This window comes from Pelodiscus sinensis, chromosome 23 (genome assembly GCF_049634645.1).
Source record: "Pelodiscus sinensis isolate JC-2024 chromosome 23, ASM4963464v1, whole genome shotgun sequence".
NCBI lineage: Eukaryota > Metazoa > Chordata > Testudines > Trionychidae > Pelodiscus > Pelodiscus sinensis.
Window position 1 is genome coordinate 8,066,371 of NC_134733.1, and position 19,649 is coordinate 8,086,019.

The following is a 19,649-nucleotide window of genomic DNA, read 5'->3' on the forward strand; positions in this document are numbered from 1 at the left end:
TCTTCATGTGCCAACTCTAGGATTAATGCTGGTGAGACACCTGTGTAGAATGTGCCTTTCCCACTGCCCAGCTAGGCCCTGGAGGGGGCTGAGTCCTTGACTGCACCTGCTGCTGTTTACACAGAACTGCCACTGCTAGAACCCCTAGGCTGTGTCTACACTGGCATGAATTTCCGGAAATGCTTAAAACAGAATAGTTTTCGTTATAAGTATTTCTGGAAAAAGAGCGTCTACATTGGCAGGCTGCTTTTCCGGAAAAGGCTGTTTTTCAGGGCCCCAGGCCCAGCCACCCTGCTAGCAGAGGCTGTGTTCATAAATGTACACTCAGTGACTCCACCAGGCTGGGCTCTCCCAGTCCTGAAGGGAGAAATAGGTAAAACATGGTGTGGCCTGATCTTGCACACCAATCAGAATACTGTGTTCCCCAATCAGAATACAGGACAGTCTCGGGGTGTTACAGAAGGGAACCTTGTTTTAAATGTGTCAGACTTAGTGTTGCCCCAGGTACCCTGCCACTGTAAGAATTAAACACAGTGGCTGCGTTTAGACTGGCATGATTTTGTGGAAATATTTTTAACGGAAAAAATTTTCCGTTAAGTATTTCCACAAAAGAGCATCTAGATTGGCACGGAGGCTTTTGCGCAATTTTGTGTATTTTAGCCATCAGGCTTTCTTGTGCAAAACATTAAGGTGCCTGTCTATACTGGCCCTCTTGCACAAGTATTCTTGCATAAGAGGGCTTATCTCTGAGCGGGAGTGTCAAAGTATTTGCACAAGAAGCACTGAATTCTTACATTAGAATGTCAGAGCTCTTGTGCAAATTCAAGCAGTCAGTATAGACAGCTGGCAAGCTTTTGCACAAAAGCAGCCGCTTTTGCACAAAATCTTGCCAGTCTAGACGCACCCAGTAGGGTTCACAGTCCAGCCTAGGGCAGGGATAAGGAACAGTTTTTCTTGGCCTAAGTGCTGGAAAACAAAAAGCTCACATCCTGCATCCTATTGTGACACACTTCCCTGGACATACAATAAAGCAGGAGTATCCAGTGCCTGAGGCTGAAATCACCAACTCTGGAGCAGGTGTAACGCCATGTGGCCCAGTCACTGTGAACACCCTTCTACACCTGTACCAGTGGCAGTCAAGGACTAAAATCCAGGACCTAAGTGCTTGTTGCGTGAAAGGCTCTAGCTTCAATGCTATGGACTCCTCATGCCTCCCAGCTTGGCCTGGCTGGCTCCACCATTAAACAGTAAGTGCTGCTGCTTACAGACAGCCTCAGTGTTAACCTTGAGCATAAAGAGGATGTGGATAACCTAGGCTAGTTCATTGTTGTGGGCTGCATGATTGTAGTAACCAAGACGGGCTCCCAGGATAGGGTAGTTTTGCTAACTCTACTTGTCTACCTACAATTTTTAGAAGGTGCCAGCTGCACCGTAGCAGCATTGATTAGATGCAGAGGGAGATGGCTCTGTCAGTTGTGTGTGTTATATTACTAATACCAGTAGGAAAAAAGACTATATGGACAGATGCCAATGGAACCTGGCAACTCCATGCATAGGCAACAGTAAACAAAATGTCTTGTTGGCCATACACAGAACTGCACTGGGCTGCATGTTTTTCACCAGTGGCCTAAAAGCTGCTTTCAGCTCTATTTAAAGCTGAAATAGCTAAAATACAAGCCCAATGAAGAGAGATTTTGAACTTTGTCTTATTGATCCAGAAATCAGGCATGCTTGAGTGTCAGCTATTTATTAATCATTTAAAAATAAAAGCCACACATTTTAATTCTTAGTCACTACACTAGAGATGAAGCAGGCTTGGAGAATTCCCTTATTCATGTTTAAAAAAAAACAAACAAAAAAGGGGCTGGGGTGATAGTTAGGAAAACAAAAAAAACTTGACCAAGTCTTTTAGACCATTTAGCGTTTAAATACTCCAGCAGAGACTGGACAAGTCTCCACTACCCTGCTGTTTAAAGCAGACCCTGAAAAAGTAGCTTATTTGTGTTAGAGTGCAGCCTGTAACTGCTGGGAGGTTGTAGTGGTTCTAGCTGCCGTTAGCATAGGAGACCAGACAGTGGGTGTGTTTAGTCTGTAACAGGAGGGATTCTGGGAGCCCCTGGTGGAGTCTTTCACCTTGAGAGAAGGCAGGTCACAGGAGGGGAGTGGCGTGGAGCTGGTCTTCGGGTGGAGTGTCTGGTTCCCTGTCACGTTGAGGAGGGCTCCTCACCCCCTCGGTAGTTGAGCTGCCTGCAGTGAGTGGTGGATGGATGGCACAAGTGCCTGAGACTGTCAGTCACTGCTCTGTGGGACAGTTCAACAGCTCGAAAGTGTCCTCCATGACCTGCCACAGGCAGTTCTCCAGCGGGAAATCGTTGTCCACCAGGTTGACCAGGTAATAGTTGTCGTGGATATACTGGATAATCATGCGAGAGGGAGACTCCTCTTCATATAGCTTAGCCCACTGCTCGATCCACAAAGCAAAGGCCTCATCCTGCCAGGACCAAAGCAGAGAGCTTGGTATCGTCACACGCACGTGTTACATTAGCTGAGACTCCTACAATGTCCTCTAGGGGGACTGGTCTTGGGAGGGGAAACTAGAGTGTGTAGGGCTTCACTTCTGCCCCACTCTATAGCTAAGGAGTTGGGCAATCAATGTAGCCGCCTGCTTTCTAGAAAGCATTTGCAGGTGTATTTTTGCACCAGCGCTGCTCCACAATGCCTCAGCACAGAAATACTGGGGCTGGCACTCAAGTCTCCCACTTTGTACAGAGAGCAGATACATAACCCAGGGCAAATCTTGCAGTCCTCAGGAAGAGCTCCCATTGCATAAGGACTCAAGTGCACAGGATAGATTCTATCTAGGCACTAATGTGACCCTATGACTTTATCAAGACCCCCTGGAGAGAGAAGAAAACCCCAAACCAATCCCCACCGCTCCTCTCTAACCCCCAAGTGAGGAGAAATTCAATATTTCTCAGCTGGAGCAAGGCTCTTACCTTCCAATACATGAAGCTAACAGGATCCACAACTGTTGGCTGAATGATCTCTCTGCCTGGGAAGATGCCCCATGTCACAGCATTGGGCTGCAGGTCGGGAGAGTTGGCGATGTTCTCACCCTGCCAAGAGGAGGACAGGACATTGGAAGCAGCTTCTAGAGCAAGATGGTCCTGAGCCAAGAGTGGAGCTAGGACATGGTGCAGAGGTATTTTTAGGGGCCCTACTTTCTGGGAATTAAGCTTCCTCCCTCCCCATGTGAAAAGCCAGCAGGGTTCATCCCACCCAGCTGCCATCTCCCATCTTCCTTCCCTGCTGACACACTGTCCCTATGAGCGAGGCCATCTGTGTCTCCTGTGATGTGGTGGGAGGGAAGCCTGCTCTTACCCGGACGTTGACAATGTGGTAATTCACACGGAGCTCGTACTTCTTCATCTTCAGGACTTTGAGCAGTGCTGTGATGTTCTCACTGGAGGTGAAGAATTCCAGGTATGCCTGCATGGGTGGGAGGAACCGAAGCCACAACTCATTGCAGTGCAGGAAGGAGAGGGGGAAAACCAGTGGGAAGCCCAGCTGTTGGACTCACCCACTTTTCTGAAATCTCCACAGCTAACATGGGGAAGGTACTAAGAATACAGCCATCCCCCCAAGGCAGGCCCATGCAATCCCCATTTTACAGATGGGGAGACTGAGGCAAGTCAGTGGTCAAGCTGGGAATGGCCAAATAAACAAAGGGCAGAAGTGGTGCTGGCATCCAAGGTGCCTAGCTCAGAGAGCCCAACGTAGCAGCCTCTTACCCATCCTCCTAGCTTAGGCCCTTCAGAGCTAAGGGGTCCAAACTCAAGTCTGGGATAGGAGACGTACCCCTAAGTCACAGCCTATGCACCTGTCAGTCCAGGGCCCCATAGAGCAGCAGGTGCTGGCTTGACATTTGTTCCGCACTGCCCCCTTGTTGGCAATTTAAGCCCTGCGGCCTGGTGAGCAATGGGTGAGCCCAGCTGGGACTCTGAGGGTCCGACCAGTCACAGCAGCACCTCTTTTGTCTGGTGTGCACTGCGGGTGCCTAAGACAGCCTAAGTCCTCCTTCGCCCCACTGGCTGCCGCTCCTGCCTGGATTCAGCCACTGGCCCTCCCCCGCCCAGCAAGGCACTAGCTCGGTTTCCTGGCCATTGTGTTGGATGATGGATTTCCTTGCTCCTGGGGAATCTTTCTCCACTGAACTGCATTTGCCATCTGCTGGCCCTGCGGCTTTAACAATCCAAATCCCTTTGAATGAGCTTGCTTTGTTCCCCACCATGTGCTCCACTCCCACTGTTTACCTGGGCTCTGGGGGTCCCTGTAATGATATTTTGCACTTCTATAGAGCCATTCACAGGCTGTGTGTGTGTGTGGGGGGGGGGGGTGGCAGTGCTGCATCTTTCACAGGAGACAGGCCAGGGAAATACAGCCGCCGGGGGTCAGTACAGTCACTGCCATGGTAACACTATGCAACTGCTCAGGACAGGCAAGGAAGAACTAGGCAGACAGTAGGGCCCAGAGCTGTGATCTGGGATGCCAGAGACCTGGCTTCTATACCTGGCTCTGTGAGTCAGCTAGGGAGCTTGGACAAGGTATTTCCCCATTCTGTGCCTCAGTTTCCCTGATTATCCTTTGCAAAGCGCTTTGATCTGCTGAGAAGTGCTACCTAAGAGTCAGGCATCTCTATCTTTAGAGGGAAACTTCAGGGCATTTAGGGAGGCAGAACAGAATGACACCTGCTGACCAGGACACTGGATTTAACACTGCTGCTCTTGCGGTCATGAGAGGTCCCGTGATACTTTCTCAGGGCTCTATTTCCTCCCAAGGATGATACCTGCCGTGGCCCTGGGTCAGGACTGACGTGGAGGGAAGAGCATCACCTGGATTCCCATGCAGGCAGTACCTAGCATGGGGTCTGCTTCTTGAGCAAATAGGAGGCCTCCTGGGAAAACCTAAAGCATTCTCCATCCCCCAATGTGAACACTTCAAAGATTGGTAAGCGGCACTACTTTACAGATGGGGAAATAGAGGCTCGCACATTAAGTAGTTTGCCCAAGGCTACAGAGTGAGTCAGCGGAAGAGCCAAGAGTACAGTTCAGATCTTGGTCTCCATCTCCTGCCAGACCGCCCTGTCTGCTCTTGCCCAAGACAGCAGAGTCACGGCAAGATGGCAGAAAATCCTCTTACTGGGCACATAGCCAGATGCTATTACTTTCCTGAAGCCCGCATCACAGGCAGCAACAAGCAGAAAGGTCTGGGAGGGAGCTCAAGGAATTGAAGCTAGACTTGTCCTTAGCCCAAAGAACCTCAACTCTGAAATAAGCAGATGTGGAAGAGGGTGAGTGGAAGAGGCTGGTACAGCCACTGGGGTAGGACTTCCCAGGTCTCAAAGCCTGCCTTTCTGTGAGAAACCCTATCTAGTGTATCCATGAGAAGATTGACAGGCGAAGGGCTAATTTGGGAGAAGATACCAGATGATAAAAGGCTCTTTAGTCTTAGCTGGCCCAGATGGGTCTCACATGATCCAGTGGCTGGAAGCTGACACTAGACAAATTCACATTCAAGTCCCATTTTTTAAATGAAGGTAATTGACCATTGAAATAAAGTATCTAGAGAGGAGGTGGGTTCTCCGTTGTATGAAGCCATAAAATGCTAGGCTGGATCTCTTTCTACAGCTACTTCTTGCTCGACCTGCCGTTACTGGTGGCAGAAATCCAAGTTCTTCGATCTCCTACCTCAGATGCCAGGCTAGATGATCAGGGTTCCTTCTAGCTTTGCCCAGCTATAGTTTGGTACCTTCTGGAAGACGTAGCCCCCGCTGGGTCCCCAGCCCACGATGGGGTCAGTGGAGGGTTTGCCATTGATGTTTGGCTGGGAGTTGATGGTCAGGATTCCTCTTCTGTTCACCTTCTCCAGCTGCTCTTTCAAGAGGTTGGTTTCAGCCGCCAGAGGGTCGTCATTCCAGGGCAGGCAGGTCACCTACAGGAAGGAAAGAGGGTGAAAGCCAAGCAGCTACCCGTTACCATAACCTCACAGTCCCTCAAGGATGCTGACTGCCTACCTAAGAGGTAAGAAGAGCTTGTGAGAGCACTAGGGATGTAAAATAGACAATCAATTGACTACTCACTCCCCCACCACTGCTTATATCAGAGGCAGCGGGAGGGGAGGGGGGAAGGAGGAGTCAGGAGCCGGCTTAAAAGCCAGTTCCCCCTCAGCACGGTTGCCACGGGCGGGTGGGTGAGGCAGAGGCACAGCAGTCAGGGACTGGCATGAGCCAGGACTGCTAAGTCCCAGCTCGCGCCGGGTCCGAGACCTTTCCCTGCTGCAGCTTTTTAAATGCAGTAAGAGGCCTTACTACATTTAAAAGGCAGAGCCGCAGCGGGATAGGTCTAGGCCCAAGCGCGAGCCGGGACTGGAACATAGCCCTGCTGTGGCTCTGCAATTTAAATGTAGTGGGAGCAGGGCTGCCTGCATGCCCAGCTCCTACTCCACTGAAACAGCAGAGCGACCCCTTAACTAATCACGTACTCAATGCAAACTGTGTCGGACACGATGAGTCAATTACCCGTTTCTTCACATCCTTAGAGAGCACGTCCCACAAGTGCTCTTACCGTAACCAGCCGAGAGCTCACTTCTGGGTGCAAGATCTCACACCGCTTCTTTAAAGCCCTACGTGGTCTAGGACACCCTGTCTCGGAGACCCCCTTCAAACCATGGGGCTTTCCAGCCTCCGGGCTCCAGGGCTGGACTCATGGGGGTTGTCCCTTCTGATCAGACTCATCTTTACTCTGAAAAAAATCAACCCCACCAGTGATCATCTTGCCCCATTCACAGCACAAAGATGTCTTTGTCCAGGCACGTTCCTAGCCCTGGGCGCGGGCTCTCCCGTGCAGAGTCCCCTCCGAGCATGGTCTCAGAGTGGGTTTGGTGAAGAAAAGCCCCAAGTCCTGTTCAGAGGAACATCACAGGGTGCCAGACGCCTTTGAGAGGGTATGAAATAAGCACCATCGTCTCTCCCCAAGCCCATCCTCGGTCTGTGCCACTCTGACTCATCCCATGTTCTCAGCCCTGGGCCTCCACTCACCTTGTGCCCCTCCCTGTTGGGCTCCCCAGAGATGTAACAGGTGAACACCTCGAAGACGCTCTCCTCGCTGGTCAGCTCCTCCCCCCACATCTTCAGAAGTTCCTCCCGGGGAGACTTGCTCTTCAGGTAGAAGAGGTAATAGTCCTTCAGCTCGCCGAAGGCTGGGGAGGAAGAGTTCCCCCTGCGGGATGGAGCAGAGAGGGGGTTTGCGTGCTGCTTGGGGTGGAACGTGACCTGCTTGACTGCTCCAGAGAGTGGGGGGGAAAGCCACCCCCCCTCCAAGGCAGGGAGAGTAGCCAATACGATCAACCAGGGACCCATGACCTCACTGTGGTGGGGCCACCCACTCAACCCCAGCCAGCAGCTCTGCCCCTCACGTAGCTCCAAGCAACAGGGCATCCCAGAGATTCTCCTAGCAAAGGACCAAATGGACTAAGTGACAGGACTCCAAAAGGGCCCTGAAATGGGTCCAGCAGCCTCTGCCTTTCTGACAGAGTCAGCCTTCCACTTCAGACTGGATGGGCCCATTACTCAAACAGCTTCTTTCTCCCCCCGCCGCAATTCGCCTAGGCCAGAGACTCACCAGCGGCCATTGGGAAAGTCATCCCATTCCTGAGTTCGGTAAATGTAGCTCTTTGGTCTGGAAGCCCAGAAAATAGGCCGGACGTCTTCGACTCTTCTCTTGGGGTGGGCACTGACTGCCCAGGGCAGAGGCCGCCTTGGGGAAAGCAGATTATTAGGATGGTTTCTCTCTCACAGACTCCACGATTTGGGATAGAAAGCGCTGCCAGTTACTGTGTTTTACTGGAGAGGCCAGGCTCTGGGGGAGGCTGATCGGAAGGGGCTGCAGCAGGAAGAATCGAGACTTCCCTGCCTCCAGAGAGCCACCTTCCTCCAGAGCAAACGCCTCTCTCCCCTTTCAGGAGAAGGTGGCTCACGCGGAGGCATTCGTTATCTCTGCTCTCACGTATCCTACCTGGCAGCAGGACAGTTTGCTAAGGATGACTTGCACAGATTAGACACACAAGTGGTTTCCTGCCCTTTTCTGGTGGCTAGAGAACACTATTCCCTTTATTTTTTTCAGTCTCTGTGCGGAATACATTTGGTTATGTGCACCAAGGCATGTGTGGATGTGCACCACCCAAATGTTTGTGCATCACCATCTCCCACCCACCCAATCCTTGCTGGAGAGCCTCCTGTTCACTTAGGGAACATTTTCCCTATTTTGGGCTAGAGATCACAGTAGGAGCTTACTCAGCACTTAACAGCAAAGGGCAGGGAGGATGAAAAGTTCCTCCTTCTTCATTGTTCATCAGGCATTTGAGTTAAAAAATATGTAAAAAAAACCAACCCCAAAACCACCACCAAACACACCCCATCACACCGAGCAATAATTTTACATAGTCCAACTACAAAACACCTTCCCCTCTCAGTTGCTGACGCTCTCACAACCTTGGCACTTGGTGATCATAATGCTCCAAGCTATCCAGTCTCCCAGGACATGCCAGACCTGCATTTCTAATGTAGCAATACAAACAGCAGGAGAAGGTGGAAGTGGGTAGAACCACCACGGAAGGCTTCTGTCTCCCGCAGAAAGCAGTAGGAGAGGTGCCAGCTCTTTTTCTTCTCTTCACAGGTCGTATCTATTGAAGATGACGCTGACAGGGGAAAGATGCCCCCGGGAGTAGCTTTCTGCTCACCTGGGGTCTTCTTTCCAAATGCCCAAACGTTTGAGGATCTCGGTGGTGGCCACTTCTCTGTTGAGGGTGTAGAAATGCAGACCAGGCACCATCCCGCTATCCAGCAGCTCCCGGCACATGGACACCGCCAGCTCCACCCCGTAGTTCCGGATGGCTGCGTCGTTGTCCTTGATGGGCTCGATCACTTCTTTGATCTCCTGTGGCACCTCGAGTTTGGAGAGCTTCACGAGCTGGCGCAGAGAATGGTAGCCCTGGGCACGGGATACAAGGGGAACAGGGGAGGGTAATACCTACGGCCCTACCAAGGTCACAATCCATTTTGGTCCATTTCACTGTCATGGGATTTAAAAATGGGAAAGTTTCATGATTTCAGATACTTAAACTTGAAGGCTACGTCTACACTGCAGGCTTCTTGTGCAAGAGCGTGTCCACATGGTCATGTGCTTTTGCGCAAGAGCATCCATGGCAGCGTGGAGGCTCTCTTGTGCAAGTAAGCTCTGATGGCCATTTTAGTTATAAGGGTTTCTGGCACAAGAAACCCCTGTTGCCTGTCCACACTGCCCTCTGGCTCAAGAGGGCTTATTCCTCGTGGGGAGAGGAATAACTCTTGTGCTCCTCAAGTTTTGGCTCAAGAACAGCCGTTCTCACGCAAGAAGCCTGCAGTGTAGACGTAGCCGAAATGTCAGTGTTGGTCCTCGCTCAAAAGTAGTTGTGGGGGGGAGGGAGAGAGCAGGGAGGGGGGAAGGGTCACAAGGTTATTGTCGGAGGGGTTGTGGCACTGCTACCCTTGCTTCTGCTGGTGGCAGGGGTGCTCTCTTGAGAGCTAGGCAGCTGGAGAGCAGTAGCTGCTGGCCAGGAATGGAGTACTGAAGGCAGAGCTACTGCTAGCAGCAGAGTTGCAGATGTAAGGCTGTATTGTTAGTATGGTATTGCCAGGGCTCGACAAACCGCTGTTTCTACTCGCCTGTGGCAAGTAGATTTCAGCCAGTCGCTCCGTGCGCCCCATTCACTGGCACTGCGCATGCGTGCAGTGCCGGTCTGGCACATGTGCGGTGCAGGGCTGGCAAGTAGCTCTCGCCACAGTTTGTCAAGTCCTGGGTATTGCCATCTCCATTTCTGCACTGCTGGGTGACATGGGCATGGTATTGCCACCCTGACTTCTGCCCTGCTGCTGGTGGGGTGCTGCTTTCAGAGCTGGGCACCTGGCCAACATTAAAATCATTGCTTTCCAGTTGCCTGGCTCTGAAGGCAGCACAGACATAGGGGTTGCAATCCCATGACTCTCCTAAAATAACCTTGTGATCCCCCTGCAACTCCCTTTTGGGTCAGGACTCCCAATTTGAGAAACGCTGGTCTCCTCCACGAAATCTGTATTGTAGAGGGTAGGGTAAAGGCGCACACAGCCAGATTTCACAGGACGACACCAGATTTCTCAGTCCATGATGCGTTTTGCATGGCTGTGAATTTGGCAGAGTCCTAGCGACGCCCAAGGGAAAAGTACAGGGCTGCTTACAACGTGTCTCAATTTTCAGGCTTACTTCTGTTTTCCATATAATTGGCAAAGTAAAATCTGTACCAGGAAAGATCCCAGCTAGGGGGAGAGTATTGGTGATAGTCAAAGCAGGACACTGAGTCAGGATTCCTGGATTCTGTTCCCAATTTTTAGTGCAGCCTTAGACGAATCTCTTGATTACCCCTCCACCCACTCATCTTTGAAGAAGGGACCAGTATTTACCTCCTTCAAAGGGGGTGGGTAATCAGGGGTTAATTAACGTCTGAAAAGCACCTGAGACCCCTACTGACAATGCGGAGCACAAAAAGGACCACAAGGTCCGAGCTGCAGTTCTGTACCGTCACATCCTGCCAGGTGTCAGACTGTAAACTCCGCAGGGAAGAGACATGCAGCTAGCAGCTTGGCTCCGTTTGGCCGACGGCTCCAGTTTACCCACTGCATCATGCTGGCTTTGCTTAGTGACATTACTAATGGAGACTGCGGGGAAAGTGGCTACCACTCTCCTGCCATTACTTTGTCCCTCTGCAGGGATAAGATCCTACAAGCTTCCGGTTGCCTTCTGGGGCACACTCAGCACCCTCATTGACTGGTGAGTTAGAGCCTCAGTTAAGTGTGCTTGGCCCCAAAATCCAACCACTGACCCCTTCCAGCTGCTCACTTCGCTCTCCTGGCATGGGCTGGGGATCTCACCTGTATTGGAAAAATGCCAGGTACAATGGGGCAGGTGATGCCAATGGCCTGACAGTCCTTCATGAACGTGAGGAAGGTCTCGGACCGGAAGAAAAGCTGAGTGATGATGAAGTCAGCCCCAGCGGAGACTTTCTCCCTCAGGTGCCTCAGGTCGGCTTCATAGCTCTCGGCTTCAGGGTGACCTTTGGGATAACCTTCAGAGAGAAGGGGGAAGCTGAGCCAGGAGGCTGCATGCTCTCTCCTGCAGCACCTCAGACCCTGGGGCATCAAACATCTGAACCAGTCAGGACTGAGACCAGCACCCCCCAGCCATCGCTCAGAGCCCTGCCGGCACAGTCTGTCGATTCCGCGATCCAAGACAGACCCCGCCACAGTTGGCTCAGAAAAAGATACGTTTACCTGCCACGCAGATGTCAAAGTAGTCATCAAACTCGCAGCGAATGTGCTTCACCAAGTCGACGGCATAGTTGAATCCGTCCACTTCTTCCTCCCACTCCTCGCCAATGGGGTCTGCGTGAGGAGAAATGGAGACCGCACTGACCAACGGCCGGTGTAGAGCAAAGCTCCGCCAGCACCTGATGCCCGTTATTGCGAGGAAGGGGAAATGGAGTTTCTCAAATCCACTGGCTTCCTTATATGGTTTCCACGCCATGAGCCAGCCACCTCCGCCCTGGAGCTGGAGACACCACGCCTCCTGAGTCAAGGTTAACTCAGCTCCCTGAACAACCTGCTCAGCCCTTACCCAAGGGCCGCCCTGTCCTGGGGCAACAGGAGAACAGATCCCAACAGATGTTTAATCCCACAGCCTGAGAACCTGAAGGGACACTAGATTACCAGGTCGGTTCATTCTGGTCACCCCCTTCCAGAGAGGTCACCTCTGGCATTATCCCCAGGGCCGAGAGGAAGACTCACCTCCTCGCAGTGCCATGATGTTCTTCAGTCCCAGCCGCTTGGCCTTTTGCAGGTGCCCTGTGATCTCCTCCTTGGTCTGGTTGCAGCACGTCATGTGCAGGATGGTCTCCAAGCCACAGTAGTTGACAGCCGTGTTGGCGATGATCATGGAGGAGGTCTCCTTGTCAGAGCCAGGGTCTCCTGCTGGGTGCCAGGTCACATCAATGAAGAGAGGGCCGCCCATCCCCATGCGATCGAACCTGCAGAGCGCGGCAGAAGCAGAGCTCATTGCTAGGCTGTGGGGCTGTCACCCCCATGCCTGGGAGATCACATTCAGTGCCAGGCGCCTCACCACCAGACCGACAGGAGGGAACAGACAAGAGCAGCACAATTACTGGGCTGAAGTGATCGCCTCAGGAGCAAAGACCAAAAACTAACTCACTCCAGGTTGGTAAAGAAACCAGGAAAGGCCACGAGAACCCAGCAGATCAACACCACAGAGACAAGCCACATTCTGGGAGGTCCAAAGGGGTGGAAGGAGCAGTTGAGGCAAGGTTTGGTTGGTTTTTAGAGGGAATTCTAGGCTGGATTTCCTGGAAGCTTCCTGTCAGCCACAGCTTTGAGGCTGTGGCATCTTCTTCCAGAGGAGCAAGTGGCAGGCCCGTGGCTAGGATACACATCTGGGGAAGAGGGTAGAATGGGAACATCGGGGGAAGTGGGTGCTGCAGGGGCCATTAGGAAGGGGAATAGGTCGAATCCAACTCCCAATTCCAAACTGTGGCTGCTCCAGATGGCAGAGGCCCCCTGCCTTCAGTGCTGCTGTGCCTGCTTACCCCAGGCCGGAGCCTGGCCAGGGCATGCCAAGCAGGGCCCTGCTATTCCATTAGCATAGGCCGGAGACAGGACAGAGGTGTACAGGCCATGCTTTTCCCTTTGGGCATTGCCACAGGGACTGGGCACGAGGGGCAGAGCGTTTGTGTTGCACAGCACTGCAGAGGTTTGGTCTGGACATGGGGCGAGACTCCCACCAGGAGGAGGAAAGACAATGGCCCAGAGCAAAGCATCCAGATGAGCAGAAGGCAAACAGCCTTCACACTGCATGGCCATGAGCCCTGCAACAAGAGACCAGCCACTGGTCCATCTAATTTGGTTACTGCCAAAGGCAAAAATTAATACACAATGCTTCACCAGGAGACACCCGTACACACCCCACTAATGCACCTTCCAGACCCTGCACACGAAGGCTATGTCTAGACTACGCTGTATTTTCGAAAGAGGATGTGCAAATTCTGCAGGAGCTTTCGAAAGTGAAAGTAGTCAGAACGCAGTTTTTTCGGGGGAGGAACCCCACCACCTTTGTCGGAAAAAACAAAACAAAAAAAAACCCACATACCAAACCACTCTTCCTTAAAAAATGAGGTTTATGCGTTTTTTTTAAAAGGGTTTTTTCCCCAAAAGCAGAGTTTTCGAAGGTGAGATCAGAAGACGAAGATACAGCATAGTTTAGAGGTACCCTATGTGGAGGATTGCTTTCTGCTCCCCTACCTGACCCCATGATGATCAGCTCAGACTCTGAAGCATGAGAGTGGATTCATCTGTAGCAGGAATATGTTTGTGTACGAAATGATCCAGCCCCTTAGCAATCCCATCGTGGTGTTTAACTCTACAGGGATGCAAAGATGAATTACCTGGAGTCCATCACCCTTCTCAGCAGGAAAGCACAGACCCATTACCTGCTTCTTCACCTGGAAGGGAGACAGAGCACAGGCCTGAACCTGCTCTATCAGGCTGTCCCCCAATCAAAGCACCTCCTCCCCGTTCCCCCCACCCTGTAGGGCTCACCTGGAGATCAGGTTGACTGCACCGTTGGCCGTCCGAGGGGGGAAGAACTCCAAGGAGAACCACTTGTCTCCAGAGTCGTGGCGCCGGCGCATCTTCTCCCGCAACCTCTCGTGGCGCTCAGCATCCAGGATAGGGGTGGAGCATCGGGAGCTGTCCTTGGAGCTCTCACTGCCGCTGCTGCTGCCGCCGTCTGACCTGGAACTCGCGCTCCCATTGCTGACACAGGGGGGCTCCGTGACCATCATGTACTCTCTGTAAGGCAGAGAGGGGAGGAGGGTGAGCGTTGCGGCCCAGGGGCTTCTGTGGGGTGACTGGGAAGGCGGTTCATAGGAGCTGGAAGAGGGAGCAGGAAGACCAAGGGATCACAATGCACAGGATGTACCAGCTGCCTCCCTAGTGGCAACTAGCCACCACCCCGCAGAAGTCAGTGGAGCGGGCAAGAAACTCAAGGGTTGTTCAACACCACTCCACACCCTCCCTTCCCTGAACGGTCCATCTGCGAGTGCTCATGATCCTGTTGCTGCCCAGTGGGAGTGCTGGCAGGTACTACAGCTGGCCTCCAAGCTAGCCCCTGCAAGACCCTCGTCAGCCCTACTTGGCAGCCGCACGGGGAGATCGGCCTAAGTATGCAGTTACAAACGGCACCCTTGGGGAGTAGTTAGTGATGCAAATCAGTGGACGTTATTCTACCCTGGAGTTTAACCAGGAGTGATTTTGTTGCTCATCAGAATTGGCAGGGTTCAGGGACTCCTTCTGAACTTTCCACTGCTTTACTATTTATTTACCCCAGCATAAGGTGGTGAAGGTCAATCTGACCTTCTGGACAGTGCCAGCAGCTCTGTCCAGGATGGGCTGGGTTCAGTCCTGTCTGGCACAACACGTGCCCACAGCAGTGTCCTGTTATTTCTCTTCTGCGTATTCCTAAACAGCAATGTTTCTTAAACGAGCATGGAGAGAGAGAGGCTGGATTGCTACCCAGCATGCCCTCCCCTCAAGCCCCTAGCATCCTCCTGTCAGAAGTCAAACGGGAAAGTCCAGCAGAGTGATCTAGTCCTAACGCCCTCACGTACGTCAGGTTTGGACGCAGCTCTAGGTAACGCACTCAAGGGAACAATATGGCTTCACACAATTTGCACTTCCTAGAATTTGCTGTCAGCTGAGAACTCACCAGTCACCTGGCATTCTCCTCTCCCTGCATTCTGTCTACACACAGCCTCCTTTTCCACGCATCCAGTACGCCATGCTGGCTCCTCACCAACTGCACCTGCCTGGATATGAGCTAGGAAAAGCTCTGTTACTTGCCACAGTGCAGCCAAACAAATACCCCTTTTCTTTTGTTGTCCTTGTGCCTCTAAACTCCACTCCAGTTCATCTGATGAACTGGGTTTTGCCCATGAAAGCTTATGCCCCAGGTCTAGACTACACCTCTCTGTTGACAGAGCGATGTAGATTAGGCACATCAAAATTGCTAATGAAGCAAGGATTTAAATATCCAGTGCTTCATTAGCATAAACATGGCCACCGCTTTTTTCTAAATGGAGCTTTCGAAAAATGGCAGTCTAGATGCGGATCTGTCGAAAATAAACCCTTTTCCTACAGATCCTGTAAACCTCATTTTTTGAGGAATAGGGGAGCTGTCAAAAGGGTTTATTTCTGACAGATCCGCGTCTAGACTGCCGTTTTTTGAAAAAGCACCGTTTCAAAAAAAGCGGTGGCCATGTTTATGCTAATGAAGCACAGGATATTTAAATCCCTGCTTCATTAGCAATTGCGATGTGCTTGATTTGCATCCCTCTGTCGACAGAGGGATGCAGTCTAGACGTAGCCTAAGGTGCCACAGGACTCCTCGGTTTTAACTTAGTTTATTGCTTGGTGGACAAGCTGCCAAATAGCCCCTTGACAGAGGGGATGCACTAACTGGCAAGTCTAACCCGACCCCAGGAATGAGACCAGCCCATCCTGTCACTGGTCTTGTAACCAAATCAGCACTATTAGCTTGGCTTTACAGCTGGGGACAGAGCAGCCGGGAGATGAAGTGACTTGCCCAAAAACATGCAGCAAGTCAGTGGCAGACCTGGAAACAGACTCCAGGCCTATGAGCTCCCAATTCGGAGTTTGGCTCGCTGGCCTAGAGGCACCGTGCTAAGCATCTCCGCTCAGCTGCGCTCCATCCAGTGCTTTGGAGCACGCAGCCAAGTTAACAATCCAGGTCATCCCAGGACAAGCTGCTTTAACTCCTGAGCCTGCTTGGAAGGCACAACACCACAAACACTGTACATGTGGCACCACCTGGCCATGTCACCCAAACCAGCCACTGACAGTCAGACTTTGCTCTCCCCTTGCCGCTTGCACGAGGGCTCTGGCTGAACCCATCAGGAGAAAGGCTTAGTCTAGCCTCTGGGGACCTGTCCAGCTGGCAGGAGTTGTTAAAGAAGTGGGGGTTGGGTGAGGCTGGTGCCAAGAGGGACCAGGGCCTCCCATCTCTTGTGTGCATACAAACCGGATGTGCGGACAAAGCCATCACAGAAACTTGGCACCACAAAACAACTGGAGCAGAAACCAGCAAAAGCAGCACAAAAATTCAGCTTGGCATTGAGGAACTGAGAAATGATACCTGAGCCTCTCCACCCCTCCCACTACGGACGTGGGAATTAGCTATTAGACCAGTGGTTCTCCGCCTGAGGCTCATGGACTGCGTGCAGCCCAATCTGCACACAGCTGCGGCCCATGTGACACCCTCAGTGTCATACAGGTAAGTCTACAGGTTATACAGCTATTGGAGCACAATGGTAATAAGTTGAGAACCAATGGTTAGAATAAAAGTACCAGGAAACAAAAGTCACGGGCTCTCTGCCCAGCTCCGTCACCAAATATCTGCTGTTCCCTGAGCAAATCACAGATGTGCCTCAGTTTCCCTATCGGAGATAACATCTCCAGGGAAGGGTTGAAGCTTCATTCATAAAGGTCCGTGTTGTGCTTTGAAAGCCTTTGATGGGAGTTGCAAGAGGAAAAGGCGCCTGCAGATAAGTTGTCTCCACCAGCAATACGCAAGGCTATGCCCTCAGCCTCAGATTCAATAAGAGCTTATTGGCAAAAGAAGCCAGGCAAAGGTTGGTAACATGTGCAAGACTGTCAGCTGCCCAGACTCTGCCTTCACAGTAGGTTTAGTTCGTCCCAGCTACCCATTCGCCGTTATTGAAGTGATTGCTTGGATTTGCACAGCCACAGCTGAGACAGCAAGCAGAGGCTGGAGAGCAAGGGCACTAGTAAGAGAGGATAAAGGCTCTCACAGCTTTGTAGGCTACTAAGAAGGACCAATGAAGTTACAAGGGGGAAGGCAGCTGGAGAAGAAAGTGCAGATGCAAGGATGTGCTGCTCCCTGAAGTCAGCAGGTGGAAAGTTTCCAAAAGGCAAAACTCTTCACCAAGGCTCCAGAGGTTAAAACGACTGGGACTTTTCAGTTTAGAAAAAAGGAGACTGAGGGGGGATATGATAGAGATCTATAAAATCATGAGTGGTGGGAGAGGGCGAATAAAGAAAAGTTATTTCTTAGTTCCTAGAATAGAAGAACTAGAGGACACTGAATGAAGTTAATGGGTAGCAGGTTAAAACTAGTAAAAGAAAGTTCTTCACACAGTGTGTAGTCAACCTGTGGAACTCCTTGCCAGAGGAGTCTGTGAAGGCTAGGACTATAACAGAGTTTACAGAGAAGCTAGATAATTTCATGGAGGTTAGGTCCATAAAAGGCTATTAGCCATGGGATAGAAATGGTGTCCTTGGCCTCTGTTTGTCAGAGGCTGGAGCAGGATGGCAGGAGACAAATCACTTGATCACTGTCTTCAGTCCACCCTCTCTGGGGCACCTGGTGCTGGCCACTGTCAGCAGACAGGCTACTGGGCTAGATGGACCTTTGGTTTGACCCAGTATGGCTGTTCTTATGTTCTAGAAGTGCCTAGTGAGAGGAGCAGCTGGAGGCACCAAGCAGGGGCGGATGCTGCCCCTTGTGGTGGCTGAAATAGAGCCAGACCCTGTGGTGGTGAAACATGGCTTTTCTTCCAAGGGCTGGATTAGGACAGCTTGGCCTCTTTCCATGCTCATCTGTTCTTCTGTACAGGAAGGAGCATGTGCTTAGCTGCTCAGACAGATTCTCTCTCCTCCAAAGCAGAGCAGAACCAACAGCCAGAAGCAGGGTGCAGTCAGGGCTTGTGATGGACATCTACTTCCCAGCTTTGGGAGGGGTGGTGTAAGCAGGCATCCTGCCTTGGTCTCATATTACCCTGGCAATGGGGGAGCAGACAATTGCCCCAAGTGTCACATATTCCCAAACCAAGGTGCTTCCTTCCCTTGTGCATGTTAAGCCAAGCAGCCTCACACAATGGTTCTCAAGCAGGGTACTTCTATCCCTGCAGGTACAGGGAGATCTTCCAGGGAGTACATCAACACAGCTAGAGATTTGCCTAGTTTTACAAGAGGCTACATAAAAAGCACGAGCAAAGTCCGTACAAACTAAAATTTCAGACAATGACTTGTTATACTCCTATATTTTAACACTGCAATGCAAGCACACTATATATGTTCCTATCAAAGTACTTTGTAATTATATGGTAAAAAGCAGAATAAGCAATTTTCCAGTAATAAGGTTCTGTAATACTTGTATTTTTAGGTCTGATTTTGTAAGCAAGTAGTTTTTAAGTGAGGTGAAAATTGGGGGTACATAAGACCAATTGGAGGCAGACAGTAGCCTGGAAAGGTTAAGAGCCACTGGACTAGCAGATGAGACATAGCCAAGACATGAAGGGCAGAAATACAGGGTTCCAATGTGGGCTCTCCCACTGAACATGAAATATTACCTGCCTCACTCGGAGTTGAGGATTCGAGTAGTTTTTTCCTTCCCCCCCAAAAGGTGCAAGTCCCTTCTTGCTTCCAACTGCACGGCTGCTGCCAGCCCAGGAAGGCTGGGTCCATGCCACAGCTCACCCATTCTCAAGGGCAAAACTTTTCCTCGGGCGTTTTAGGGGAAGCCGGGGAGTGGGTGTTCCAGAAGTTGCTGATGGAGCATTTTTGCAGGACCAGTTCAGTTTCCACTACATTTGGACAGATCTCAGGCAGGGTTTGAAAGCTGTATTGGCTTCCGGGGAGCTCAAGGGCTGGGCTCCTCCCTAACCTGCTTGGCAGCAGATTTCATTTGGAAAATGCCATTGATCACAGTTTCCAAAAGAAAATATTGTGAAATTTCAGTGCAATGAAAAATTCCAAATTTTCACCTTTGTGTGTCAGTCCAGCACAGGCAACTTTTTATTTTTTTTAATAAACTCTTTCTCTGGATGTCTCAGCAGTTTCCCACCCAGGTCTAGGCTCAACCCTCTCTCCCCCCCCCCCCCGCGTTTCTGTGCTGTCTTGCATCAGGGCTTCCTCCGGATCCGGGTGCTCGCCCGCTGGGTCCTGCTCGGTCAGCTCCACCACTGCGTGGCTCTGAGCTTTCCCCGGGGACGGCGTGATCGGGGTCTCTGTGCACCAGACCCAGGACTGCGGGGGGGGGTCTCTCCTCCCCCGCGAGCACCCGCCTCAGGGATGGGGTCGGGGAGGAGGGTCCCCCCCATGCACGCGCCCCGGGATCGCAGAGGAGGGGGGATCGCGGGGGTGTCGCCCCCCCCCCACGCATAAACCCCGAGGGAGGAGCCAGGCCGCCCCCTCCCGAGTCCGACTCACCCCGGCTTGCAGCTGTCTCAGCTCCAGCACGTTCCTGCGCGCACCCGTTGCCACGGGAGCGCGCATTAAATGCCTCCCGCCCCCCGAGGAGGAGAAGCCCGGCGCGGCTCACGCTTGTCACGTGATCGGGGACGCGCCTTCCCTCCCCGCCTCTTTCCCCAACATGGCGGCGCACGAGACGGCTTCGCTCTGCCCGCTGGCCCCCTCA

The 19,649-nt window shown here is 51.9% G+C and overlaps 1 protein-coding gene across 3 annotated transcripts; it reads right to left on the reverse strand.

Annotated features, from left to right (window-relative positions):
- Nucleotides 1–1,731: 1,731 nt before the first annotated feature.
- On the reverse strand, nucleotides 1,732–19,582 carry MTHFR (methylenetetrahydrofolate reductase). 3 transcript variants are annotated; one of them, XM_075906605.1, is made up of 12 exons: nucleotides 19,442–19,582; nucleotides 13,733–13,984; nucleotides 11,912–12,150; nucleotides 11,399–11,509; nucleotides 11,000–11,193; nucleotides 8,797–9,047; nucleotides 7,680–7,814; nucleotides 7,097–7,277; nucleotides 5,809–5,991; nucleotides 3,382–3,489; nucleotides 2,997–3,116; nucleotides 1,732–2,491 (listed from the first exon to the last, which is right to left on the reverse strand). In XM_075906605.1, the coding sequence occupies exons 2-12, from the start codon at nucleotides 13,975–13,977 to the stop codon at nucleotides 2,294–2,296; spliced, it is 1,965 nt and encodes a 654-aa protein (XP_075762720.1). In that variant the 5' UTR covers nucleotides 13,978–13,984; nucleotides 19,442–19,582; the 3' UTR covers nucleotides 1,732–2,293. The 3 variants fall into 3 exon arrangements, with proteins under 3 accessions (XP_075762720.1, XP_075762721.1, XP_075762722.1); XM_075906606.1 differs by having other exon boundaries at nucleotides 13,733–14,065; nucleotides 19,442–19,576; XM_075906607.1 differs by lacking the exon at nucleotides 19,442–19,582 and adding an exon at nucleotides 13,579–13,635 and having other exon boundaries at nucleotides 13,733–13,870.
- Between the last annotated feature and the right edge of the window lie 67 nt (nucleotides 19,583–19,649).